The sequence below is a fragment of the Saccostrea cucullata genome, unplaced genomic scaffold (genome assembly GCF_032062105.1).
Source record: "Saccostrea cucullata isolate Sc308-1 unplaced genomic scaffold, CSIRO_AGI_Scuc_v1 ctg623, whole genome shotgun sequence".
Taxonomy (NCBI): Eukaryota; Metazoa; Mollusca; class Bivalvia; order Ostreida; family Ostreidae; genus Saccostrea; species Saccostrea cuccullata.
The window spans coordinates 331,486-344,256 of record NW_026930400.1 but is presented as its reverse complement, the minus strand read 5'-3'; the positions used below and the strand labels follow the sequence as shown (position 1 = coordinate 344,256).

General features: G+C 35.9%; 1 protein-coding gene across 2 annotated transcripts; it reads right to left on the bottom strand.

Annotated features, from left to right (window-relative positions):
* Positions 1-1,529: 1,529 nt before the first annotated feature.
* On the bottom strand, positions 1,530-10,588 carry LOC134228457 (uncharacterized). Of its 2 annotated transcripts, none has more exons than XM_062710118.1 (7): positions 10,551-10,588; positions 7,405-8,847; positions 6,948-7,059; positions 5,039-5,173; positions 2,612-2,719; positions 2,145-2,352; positions 1,530-1,885 (listed from the first exon to the last, which is right to left on the bottom strand). In XM_062710118.1, the coding sequence occupies exons 2-7, from the start codon at positions 8,832-8,834 to the stop codon at positions 1,590-1,592; spliced, it is 2,289 nt and encodes a 762-aa protein (XP_062566102.1). In that variant the 5' UTR covers positions 8,835-8,847; positions 10,551-10,588; the 3' UTR covers positions 1,530-1,589. The 2 variants fall into 2 exon arrangements, with proteins under 2 accessions (XP_062566102.1, XP_062566101.1); XM_062710117.1 differs by having other exon boundaries at positions 7,405-8,905; positions 10,551-10,580.
* Positions 10,589-12,771: the final 2,183 nt, after the last annotated feature.

Below are 12,771 nucleotides of genomic sequence, written 5' to 3'. Positions count from 1 at the left end.
TACAAGTAGCATGTGTAGATAACTCATATATCAACAAACTTATTTATCAGGAAGTCACTTGAATATATCAAATGTGCTTATAATTAACAAACATCCCTTATACATATCCAAGTAAGGAACATAAGAAATTAATATTGCCAATTATAACTTGCTATGGGGATTCATAATTAAAACATCTGAGATTTCCTTATAACGGAGTTTTGTGTAATAATTTTACATATAGAGGTTTTAATAATTCTAAATAAACTAAATTTATCATGCCATCTAATGATTTCACCAAATAGGAGAATGAGGTAGATTATTCCAAATTTTGTACATTTAAATTAATATAGTGGCATAGGTGATAGGCCAGTAGTAGAAAGGTTGCTGGATCAACTCCCAAAGTGGACAGTTCATTTAGTGTGTCGTGTCCTTAGACAAGAAACTACGTGTATATCTGTAATGTCTTGGTCCATCCAGCTTTAATGGGTACCAGCTCACACTGAAGGGGGGGGGGGGTTACCTGTGATGGACTAATACCTAATAGTCTAATACAATGAGACTAAGTCAATGACTTTCAAACATCTTCTCAACACCACATAAATCAGCAAGTACATGTATGAGCAGTGGCAGTGAAAAATCAAGTTTCAACCATGACTTGAACCCATCAGTTCATTGGAACTTGCAAGAGTTGTCTTTCTTCAACTGATAGGAATATTTTTTAGAATTAAACAATGATAATAAAAAGGGTTTTCAGACAATAGATATAAACACAGAATTCTATTTTTGTATTGATTCTTTATAATCATGAGATCTACATTAAAAATATAACATAGTGCAAACAAATACATGTGTCCTTTTATTTTCAAACATAACAATAAACAGGCATTTTGATATTAATACAGTGCAGACTCCATCCATGTACATATGGTACATGTATATCTATCTATATGTATCTCTAGAAAAAATTATCATTCTTCTTTTTAAAAGATGCATTTATTTCCAAACTTGTTTCTTCAAAATGTCAAAAAAATGCCAAGGAAAGGATTTTTTTTTAAATAGATTGTAAAACAACAAATCCCAAACACCTAAAAAAAAATGTTTTTTTTTTTTAGCTCACAATACCTTGATATTTATGTACAATGTTTTCATTTATTTCACAAAAGAAGATTGTTCAACAAGCAAGATACACATACTGTACCTGTATATACAAAATAGATTTCTTTATTTTCTTTAACTAGCTGTCTGCAGCATAATTTAAAACTCGGGAGGAACCTCCCTTTTATAATATTCAATCTAAGCTCTCATCCATTGGGCCATTTTTGTCATATTCAGATTAATCAAGCATTCATAAAGCATAATTCTGCAAATTGTATCATTGTGCTTTTTTCCTTCTTAAACTTGATAAATTCTAGTTGTTTTCAAGATTTAAAAAAATCTTTCTAAAATTTTTAAATCAGAATCAGTATGACCTATTCCTTGGCAACATATATAAAAAATAATTATGTTATGACTATAAAGGGAAACAACTCTCATCTTAAAAAAACCAAGACAAACCAAAAACAACAGAAATAAAACTTTTCACACAGTCATATTAATAATAAGCATTATCATACTAACATATCCACATGGTTCTGGTCATCATTAAACATGAAGCCCTCCCGCCGGGCCCGCTCTATCAGTTTTTTGGACTCCAGTATAAAAGTCGAGTACGTGATGTGTGGATATTGTGCAACCAGTTCTTCTACTGCGTCGGCCGTTACCGCATCACATCTGATCAAGCCGAGATACCGCAGGGACGAACATGTGGCGGACAGATTTCTAATGCCGTCATCCGTGACTTCCTGACACCAGCCTATGTCCAGGTTCTTCAGAGTTTTTGTGTACTTTCCAACTTCTCCTAGAACTACAAAAGAATACATATTCTTGTTATTAAGGAATCAGTGAATTCACAGAAGATATGTCTTGATTAATTTGTTTTAGAATTGGTGCTTTGAGTGTGAACAAATACTTTATTTAAAGAAAGTCTGCTCATATCAATATCTACAGAGTCATTGACAAGCTTTTGCTCTTTTTATTTATATGATATGAACCCGAACTGGATCTTGTATGACATTAAACAAAACAGCTTTAATTGATAGAACTTTGACCTTTAACCTACTTACATTGGTCAGTGATGTGACAAGATACACACTGCAGCAGATGAAGTTTACTACCATATTTGATGACCTTCAACAGACACTCGTCATTTATCTGAGGGTTCAAGGACACATTCATGGCCTCAAGGTCAGGACAATACTGGGTCAAGGATGCCACATCTGCTGGCAATATGCCAGGTAGACTAGACAGGTCAATGATTTTTAACTTCCTAAGCTGCATAAAATAACACATTGATAACTGATTCATGAGTCTATAATTTGGTATTTTAATAATGCAAAATCTATTATATTCATAATTATGTTCTTTATCTAAGAGGAAAAAATCAGCATAAATTCAAACAATTTATTCTTACATGATGCAGCTTTCCTCATCCCCCCCCCCCCTTCAAACCAAATATGGAGAATATAATGAGATAATGCATGTTTTATCCACTTCTCATTTTAAATTCTTGAGATTTCACCTAAGTAATCACCTGTTTGAGGGCTCTGACTCCTTTCTCACTGACTCCAGAAAACATGAGGGTCACTATCTCCAGGTTAGGGCACATCTCACAAAGTCTTACACAGGAAGAGTCTGTCACCTAAAAAACATACACGCAGTTCAACTTCAGTATCTTGTAACACCATTAAAATCAGATACCATTGATATGTAGAAGTAATTTTGAAGTCCCAACCAATTATTTTTTAAGTATCTAAATTTCACTTTTTTCTTGAACCCTTCAAGTACAAGGTAACAATTTTAAGGTTTAATTCTATATGTTACAGAGTAAAACCACTAAATCCTGACCTCTGGGGAACTAAGAAATGGGATTTTCAAATGTCTTTCACATAGCCAGATGGATGTTATTGTTGGATATACAAATAATCAACCATACAACATTAAAATAAAACACATTTCAAAAAATATAATAAAACACTCTTTGGTGCTGTGATCACTTAAGTTAAAATTTAAAATTTTGAACATATCAGATCATGTTCATATATCTTATCCACAATATAAATCTAATATATTTACATTCGCTGTGTTTTTCAACTAAGCCAACTGTGAAATAGATTTGAACACCATTTTCGTGTATACTCACGTGAAGAAATATACACGGAGAAACGTACGTTGACGTGACGTACGTTACAATGAGTCTGCAGCGACGTTAGTAAAAATACAACGATATAGGGGAGTGAGAAATTCAAATATTGAGTATATTTTAGTTGCTTCCAAACATGTAAAATGTAAATATAAGGAATGTTTACCTCAGACAGATAAGCCAGTATAACTTCTCTACAGCTATCACTCCCTTACCTCAGACAGATAGCCAGTATGACTTCTCTATAGCTATCACCCCCTTACCTCAGACAGATAGGCCAGTATGACTTCTCCATAGGATCACCCCCTTACCTCAGACAGATAGGCCAGTATAACTTCTCTATAGCTATCACTCCCTTACCTCAGACAGATAGGCCAGTATGACAATCTCTATAGCTATCACTCCCTTACCTCAGACAGATAGGCCAGTATGACTTCTCTATAGCTATCACTCCCTTACCTCAGACAGATAGGCCAGTATGACTTCTCTATAGGATCACCCCCTTACCTCAGACAGATAGGCCAGTATGACTTCTCTATAGCTATCACTCCCTTACCTCAGACAGATAGGCCAGTATGACTTCTCTATAGGATCACCCCCTTACCTCAGACAGATAAGGCCAGTATGACTTCTCTATAGCTATCACTCCCTTACCTCAGACAGATAGGCCAGTATGACTTCTCTATAGGATCACCCCCTTACCTCAGACAGATAGGCCAGTATGACTTCTCTATAGCTATCACTCCCTTACCTCAGACAGATAGGCCAGTATGACTTCTCTATAGGATCACCCCCTTACCTCAGACAGATAGGCCAGTATGACAATCTCTATAGCTATCACTCCCTTACATCAGACAGATAGGCCAGTATAACTTCTCTATAGCTATCACTCCCTTACCTCAGACAGATAAGCCAGTATGACTTCTCTATAGCTATCACCCCCTTACCTCAGACAGATAGGCCAGTATGACAATCTCTATAGCTATCACCCCCTTACCTCAGACAGATAGGCCAGTATGACTTCTCTATAGCTATCACTCCCTTACATCAGACAGATAAGCCAGTATGACTTCTCTATAGCTATCACTCCCTTACCTCAGACAGATAAGCCAGTATGACTTCTCTATAGCTATCACCCCCTTACCTCAGACAGATAGGCCAGTATGACAATCTCTATAGCTATCACCCCCTTACCTCAGACAGATAGGCCAGTATGACTTCTGTATAGCTATCACTCCCTTACCTCAGACAGATAGGCCAGTATAACTTCTCTATAGCTATCATCCCCTTACCTCAGACAGATAGCCAGTATAATATCACTCCCTTACCTCAGACAGATAGGCCAGTATAACTTCTCTATAGCTATCATCCCCTTACCTCAGACAGATAGCCAGTATGACTTCTCTATAGCTATCATCCCCTTACTTCAGACAGATAGGCCAGTATGACTTCTCTATAGCTATCACTCCCTTACCTCAGACAGATAGGCCAGTATAACTTCTCTATAGCTATCACTCCCTTACCTCAGACAGATAAGCCAGTATCACTTCTCTATAGCTATCACTCCCTTACCTCAGACAGATAAGCCAGTATCACTTCTCTATAGCTATCACTCCCTTACCTCAGACAGATAGGCCAGTATGACTTCTGTATAGCTATCACTCCCTTACCTCTATATAGCTATCACTCCCTTACCTCAGACAGATAAGCCAGTATCACTTCTCTATAGCTATCACTCCCTTACCTCAGACAGATAGGCCAGTATAACTTCTCTATAGCTATCACTCCCTTACCTCTATATAGCTATCACCCCCTTACCTCAGACAGATAGGCCAGTATGACCTCCCTCAGCTGAGGACAGTTCTCCGCTATAGCTATCACACCTTTGTCTGTCACATGGTAGGAACACCGACTCAGGTTTATCTTTTGTAGCTCCCTACACCCAACGGCCATCTACAGTAGTAAACAGAAATAACTTACAATTTCTAATATTAGTCACCACTAATTTAAATCTTTCAGCATTCTGTTTATTCGTGTGCTAATTAATGTTCAAATTCTGCACTATAAAAAAAGGCCTGTTCAATTGCAATATTGGAAGAAAAAAATTTTAATCCTTGTAGGTTTTTATAAATTTGATTAAAATCAGATCCTTTGATCTGCTCACGTAGACAGTGACAGATCTGTACATATTTGTACACTGTAGTGATCTCGCATGAGAGAATCAAATAATGATTTAATCAAATTAAGGTTTTTCTATAAAAATTATTAAAAATGTTGATTATTCTTTTCCCCATTTGGAACAATTGTGTTTAAAATTCAAGCCTTTGATGCAAAAATTTCTTTCAGATTTTTTTCATTTCATTTTCTTTCAGAGTAATCTTTTGACTTGATCTGTTTTACAGAGCAAACTTTTGACTTGAACTATTCTTTAAATTTATAAGCAGTAATTGTCCAGCTCAGTCCACAGGCCTTTGGATCGCTTTTAAAAAAAATTTTGTGTGTAAAAAAAAAATATTTTTTTTCAACACCTCAATTTTTTTTTCTAAGCGATCTAAAGGCCTGTGACTCAGTCAGTCAAAAGGTAGCTGAACTTATACAGTAAAACTTGTCTAATCCAGACATTGTGTATTCTGAAATCTTGCCTTACTAATATCATGAATACCATTGGCCTATATTCTATGTTAGGCAAATAGGCTGTATTATACACATCATTTTCTCTGGTAAAAAAAATTTGGTTGAATAAAGGGGCGTGGAGTTGATAATAAATCATACCTATTAATTTATTTATTTGCAAATGCTAAAAAGCATTCTTAGCAATTCAATTTTTAATACCTATCCAATTATGTTGACAATATTGCTTTTCATAATATCTTAAAGATAAAAATATTCCCTTTGCCATGTTAGCTGGAAATGTTTTAAGCCAATTGAAAGTTCAAGTGTTATTAATATTAAATCTGTATCAGAAAATTTCATCGAAAGTAACAGGAGTCCATAATAAGTACAGTCAGGAAACAAAATTGATTATCATGAATTATATTTGGTTAGTAGGAAATTAACATTTTGATCGAATTTTGATTATTCAGTAAGGAAGTTTCCATATTTTCTAAAGGATAAGTTTACGTCAGTTCTCAGTTTTGTTAAGTGGTCTTCACATCACAAAATAAACTGAAAATATTTCTATTACAATATTTTTTTCACTGATCAAATTAAAATAATTTATTGTAGATGCCTGAGTTTGTAAAAATACTCCCTTTGGACCCCCTACTCCAGTTTAATACCTATCAAGAGGAAGCTCCTTTTCTACTAACACTTTGCACACCAGGTTAAATCTGTGACTTCACACTAGCCTAAACATTACCAGAAAGAAATATACGCAACTGCTAATACTAAAGACTATATGTTAACTTTAAGTCTCTTTTTAATAATGCCAGTCAATTTCTATAAGGATCTAGTGGTGCCTGCATCAGACAAGTTGTACTGTAACTCCACTTACCCCACACAGCACAGTGTCTGTGATCTTGTAACATCTGTTTATCACTAGCATATTAAGAGATCATGAGCACCCCCCCCCCTCCTGGGGGGGGGGGGGGTCTGCAGAACTATAACTCTACTATATCTACTTACAGCACACAGTCCCGTGTCTGTGATCTTGTAACACCCGTCCATCACCAGCGCCCCTCCCCCTTCCCCCGGTCTGTAGCACTATAACTCTACTAAGTATACTTACAGCACAGAGCCCCGTGTCTGTGATCTTGTAACACCCGTCCATCACCAGCGTTCTGAGATGAGGACAGTGGCTTCCCACGGTCTGTAGAACTGTGTCCTTCAGTTTGTAACATCTGTGGAAGATATAGAGAGAGAAATCAATACAAAATAAGGAAAGTTCAATATATATTATCTAGTACCTACTAAAATTTCACACTCTGTTTTGTATACTTTTTGAACATGTTGAATAAAAAATTTCACACCATGTGTATTTGCTTTAAGTAGAAATTTTCTACGAAAGTGGAACATAAGATCCAAGTTAACCAATGGGAATACATGTATTATCCAATTTCCAAAATAGAACAAGGAGCAAAATAACAGCCCTAAAAGCATATACCCGGTACTTAAATTAAGTGTTCAGCAAACATGTATGAAATAAAATAAAATTTGATGGATTAATGTATATCCATTATACTGACCTTGACATGTAAAGTGACCTTAAATGACCGCACCACTTCAGAGCACGCTCCATGGCCTCAGAGGTCAAATTCTGAGTATCACTGATGTCAATGTGGGTCACTCTGTCACTTAACTGGGTCAAGGTCAACAACTGTTTATCAGTGACCTTGTGTTGATAGTGAAGGTCAACATGCCTCCAAAGGTCAGGGTCATACACCAGCTGATGCCAAAGTTTACAGACCAGGGACGCTCTGTGAAGCAGGTCACACATTCTTAAATGTTTCAATATATTCACGAGTATGGGTGGTGGGAGGTCATTAATATGATTGACAGCTGTCAAAGAAAAACACGCCCCCTCATCATGTTGATTTCCTACTGTGTTCCTGATTTTATCTGACTGGTTCTCTGAGCTAATGGATCCAGATTCGATTGTCTGATAATTTTCACTTTTCAAAATTTTCAATTCAATGTGAGGGGACCAAGTATTTCTTTCAATTTCAACTTTATCACAGTCTTTGATTTCTGAAACACTGAAAGAATTCCATGAGCCATGTCCTAAGTTTGGAGGATTTTCACCTAAACTTCTTTGTATTCTAAATTTAGTGACTCTTCGTGAGGTAATGATATCATTGACTGTAGATCTCTCATCATCAAGATTTTCTCCATTGCCAGATTTCTGAGATGGTTGCCAAACTGTCTCTCCACTTTCATCATCCACCACTCCACATTCTGGATCCACTCCTGCTCCCTCTGAATTGCTCTTCCTGTGTTGTGGTGAATATAGAACCTCAAACCCTGGGTTACAGATTGGCTGGGGACTGTTTTCATTACTGGGACTATCAGAACTTGACTTACTAAACGCACATGTACTTGAACACATACATGAATTCAGCAATGGGTCAGAGGTTGATTCAAGGTTAGAGTTCAATTTAAGGTCAGAGTTCACAGGGCTCACTGAGTCACTGGATTTCTCACAACTTTTAACATTTTCACAGTTACAACTATCACATTTGGAAACAAGCAGTTTTGAGCTACACTGTCCTGAATGCAGATTTGAGAATTCATTATTGTCATAAGATGTGCTGGCAATATTTTCAGTAGTGAGAGTTACTTTTGGGGAAGACTGTACCTGATTTGGATTTGAGTTATGAAAAGAATATAAACTATTTGGTACATGAAATTTCTGAGGCATAGTTTTTGGCACACACTGTTCAGGAGTTACATTTAATGCAGACTTATTTGACGAGGATGAACACATTTCACTTGTTGAACAAATATCCACATCTGAATGAGATAGGACTGAACTAGAATTTCCCTGAAATACATTATGAGATCTGGATGTAGAGTCCGGATAATCTGGATTACTTCCAGAATTTGTACATCCGTCCTTAGAACTTTCCACATCAGGATCTGTCCTCTTTCTTTTACATGGTCTATTCTCTTCTTCCATGATTATTTAGATTCTATGTCCCTCTTGAATAAAGGTAAAGGCACAATAGACAGGCATTGAAATTTTGACACCTGGTAAAAAAATTAATAACTTAAATATTTAATAAGTTACAGAAAAACCCATTATCATGATTAAAATTTATATTAAAGTAAGTGTTAATCTTAGCATTTGCAAAATAATTTCAGAGTCCATTTTAAAATATTTATTTCTCTAAGCTGTAGCTGAAGAAAAAATACATATTCTCCATATAAACATGATAAATGTTGAGCATTTTGCAGTGTCTCGGACCCATCCAAGTACTTGACAATGCATGCATCGCAGCATGTACTAAGCTGGACAGGGTACGACACTAACTTTTTTAGGCTTTGGTCCGGCCTGACTAGTGTTTCTTTACTTTTCCTAGTCCGCGGGAAATTTTATGAATCCGTCAATAATATAAATAAACTAGAGCAAAGCTAGTTGCAAAGCAACAAGTAGGTCTTCCGTCCTGTTTGACCGGAAGTAGCTTTCATTTTTAACAAAAAAGAGAAATAACGGCCCAAAATGGTTTGAATCCTCTAGAGCTATGTTAATTAATGCACAAATAAGCCATTTTTTGCTACTTTCGGTTTGACCGGAAGTGACGAGGACGGACGGAAAATCAATTTTTATGCTCCCAGAGACATATGTTACCCAAAAACTTGTCAAGAACGGCAAAAATACGCGATTTCCGACTACTTCCGGTAAATAAGTAGAATTAACATTGCAATGTACTTTTTATACTTTTTTGAAATAAACAAAACATTTACATCTATTCAAATGTTTTATACCAAGATTCGTTGAAAATCTCGCAATCAGGAATTCGAACTATGATTGTATAATATTCCCGATCGCATTCGTTTTTGTCTATACATAATTATATAATGCAAACATCCGACATCTTTCTTTATGTGTCATACTAAATCATGATCGCTAAAATGTTTAATTTCATATCATCGAGTCCTAAACTTAAGCTCCAGCCTCAGAATTACATAATTTCCCGCCAAGAAGCTAGAAAGCTAAAAATAAAAACAGCTAGGTTTTCCCAGTGAAAGTTGTTGAGAATTGAACATCGATAAATTCTTCTTTTTTTCCCCAGAAAAATTCATTAGTCCGTTCGGACTAATTAGCCACAAATTTTATTAGTCCGAGAGAAAATGTATTAGTCTTAGACTAACGGACTAACATTAATGTCGAACCCTGCTGGAGGTTACCAACTGCAACTTTAACAGTTGAACTCTTTATTTTTATCATATTGGTCATGGTCTTTCAAGTACTTGCTCATATGCAGGGGAAAATGACATTATTTTCAAAGTCTGCCAAAACAGCAAATCATTAAGAAAATTAAATGTGAGTGGAAAGGGGCAACACAGCAATGGAAAGATCATCTCCCTCTTTCTCTCTCTCTGAACATGCTGAACTCTCTCTGGATTATTTATTTTGTGTAATTTATTTTTAATTTGTTTCCTCAGGATAATGATGTGTGTGTTGCTGTGTGTGTTTCACTCAGATAAAAAAAATACTCTGTTCATTTAGATACAAACAATGACCGGATAAGCCTTATTCCGACATTCCAAAGTAGAACATGTATCAGATTTAAACATCTACACGCCTACAGGTGACACATAACCAGTTGCCGACATTTTGGACCTAAGAACCGAATAACAATACCGATAGTTTTAAAAAATGAATACTTACTGTGGAAAATATATTAAATACAATCTTTTTCTACACCTTCTATCGGGTTTCGCTGACATTTGTGGGAAATGTGAGTTCTACGTCACGAAGAACCCTTCGGGTTGCATCGGAATTTATCCACGATAATTCGATCCCGATTTGTTTTCTTTTTTTCAGGTTGTATAGCCTTGAAGTCTACGAACCATGCATTTAATCAAATATTTGTACAATGTTCTCAGATTAACATATATGAGTAACTGAATTTGCTTTTTTTTACCCTAGAGCATATACAGAATGTGCAAATATAACCAAAATAAAGATTTTAAAATAGATAAATGATTAAATGAAAATAAATTAATATAGAATTCAATTAAAGGGTGTTTTATTATTCCTGAGATTCGGAAACAAATATATAAACATGTACTCTGTTTTACATGTATCATTATAATGAAAACTTAAAGCCATTAATTATGGACATGATTATTCAAGAGCAAGAACAAGATGTGTTTGTGAAACACTATGTGCCCGGCGGCAACAAAGTTAAAAAAAACATATTTTTAGCTTATATGTCACATTCAAGGTCATAAGGTCATTGATCTTATTGTCATTTGAAAGAGCTTGATTAATGAAGTATGCAAAAACCAAATATGAATTTTCTATCTCTCATGGTTCAAAAGTTATGGTGAAGGTTAAAAAAAGCTATTTTTAGCATATAAGACACAGTCAAGGTCACAAGGTCACTGACCTTGGTGTCATGTGAAAGGGCTTTGTTAGTGGAGTATATATGCCAAACATGAAGTCTCTATCTTTCTTCTTTCAAAAGTTTTGGAGGTTAAAGTTTGCTGACAAAAAGCTATATTTAGCGTATAGGTCACAGTCAAGGTCACGAGGTCATTGACCATGGTGTCATTTAAAAGAATTTAATTAGTGATGTATGCATACCAAATATGAAGTCTCTATCTTATATGGTACAAAAGTTATGGCGAAGGTTAAATTTTGCAGAAAAAAACTATTTTTAGCATATCGGTCACAGTCATGGTCAGTAGGGCATTGGCCTTGGTGTCATTTGAAAGAGCTTAATTAGTGGAGTATGCATACCAAATATGAAGTCTCTTTCATTCATGGTTCAAAAGTTATGGCAAAGATTAAAGTTTGCAGACAAACAGACAGACAGGACAAAAACAATACACGCCTCGGATCTTTCGATCCCGGTGCATAAAAAGTGCAGATCGAAGTTAATCTGTAACAATGGATTATGGTATGAATGTTTTTTTTTTAATTATAATTTTTTTTTTTCATTCGCCGGGATCGATAGATCAGGGGCGTATATTGTTTTTGTTTCAATCTGATTCTCCCATGCAGAGTTGTCGTTCGTTCCTCTCGTGAATGTATGAGCCGATGGTAGAGAATGGTCCTGTCTGTCTGTCTGTCTGCAAACTTTAACCTTGGGCATCACTTTTGAACCATGAAAGATAGAGACTCCATATTTGAAAGAACTTTATTAGTGGAGTATTTATACCAAATATGAAGTTTCTATCTCTTACGGTTCAAAAGTTATGGCGAAGGTTAAAGTTGACAGTAGACAGACAGACAAACAGATAAACAGACAAACAGACAGGACAAAAACAATATACGCCCTGGATCTATTGATCTGGGCGCATAAAAAGTGCCATGCAAGCTTCTAAAAAGATGTTTATGAAACCAAAGTACAGGTCCAGGTCCAGGTTTGTTTTTCAAAAGTAGGTCAAACTCAAGGGTCTACTAGTATCGGTAGATAAAATGTCAAAAGTTGTTGGTTTCTAAAGAAAGGTCATGTCACAAGGATTACATATGTGAAGCATAGACGTTTGAACCGGGGGGCTTGAGGGGGGGGGGGGGGGGGGCGATTAGCCTTGGCAAAGGTAGCTACAGAACTGTAGCTCTCTGCTAGAGAAAATTCGGACAGATTGATAAAGCAGATAAAGCAATTTGAAAGCAGGGGGTGGTTTCTTCCACTTCGCCCCCCCCCTTCCCGCGCTTTCAATTTACTTCCGACGCCATTGTGAAGTATGAAAGCCCTAGCCCTAACCCTTCAAAAGTTATGACAAAGGTTAAAGTTTTTCAAAAGTAGGTCAAACTCCAAGGTCTAGGTCAAAAGGTCAAAGTTGTAGGTGTCCTATTTAAGGTCTTGTCACAAAAAAAAAAACATATTTGACGTATGAAAGTCCTAGTGTATACTGATCAAATGATATGGCTAAAGTAT

What these genes read in the sequence shown, in the direction of transcription:
- LOC134228457 (XM_062710118.1), bottom strand. Translation starts at nt 8,834, where the DNA reads ATGGAAGAAGAGAATAGACCATGTAAAAGAAAGAGGACAGATCCTGAT. An exon ending in CAGACACGGGGCTCTGTGCT is followed by an intron (nt 5,174 to 6,947) that starts GTAAGTATACTT and finishes TTACTACTGTAG; the next exon opens with ATGGCCGTTGGGTGTAGGGA. An exon ending in TACTGGCCTATCTGTCTGAG is followed by an intron (nt 2,720 to 5,038) that starts GTAAGGGGGTGA and finishes TATGTTTTTTAG; the next exon opens with GTGACAGACTCTTCCTGTGT.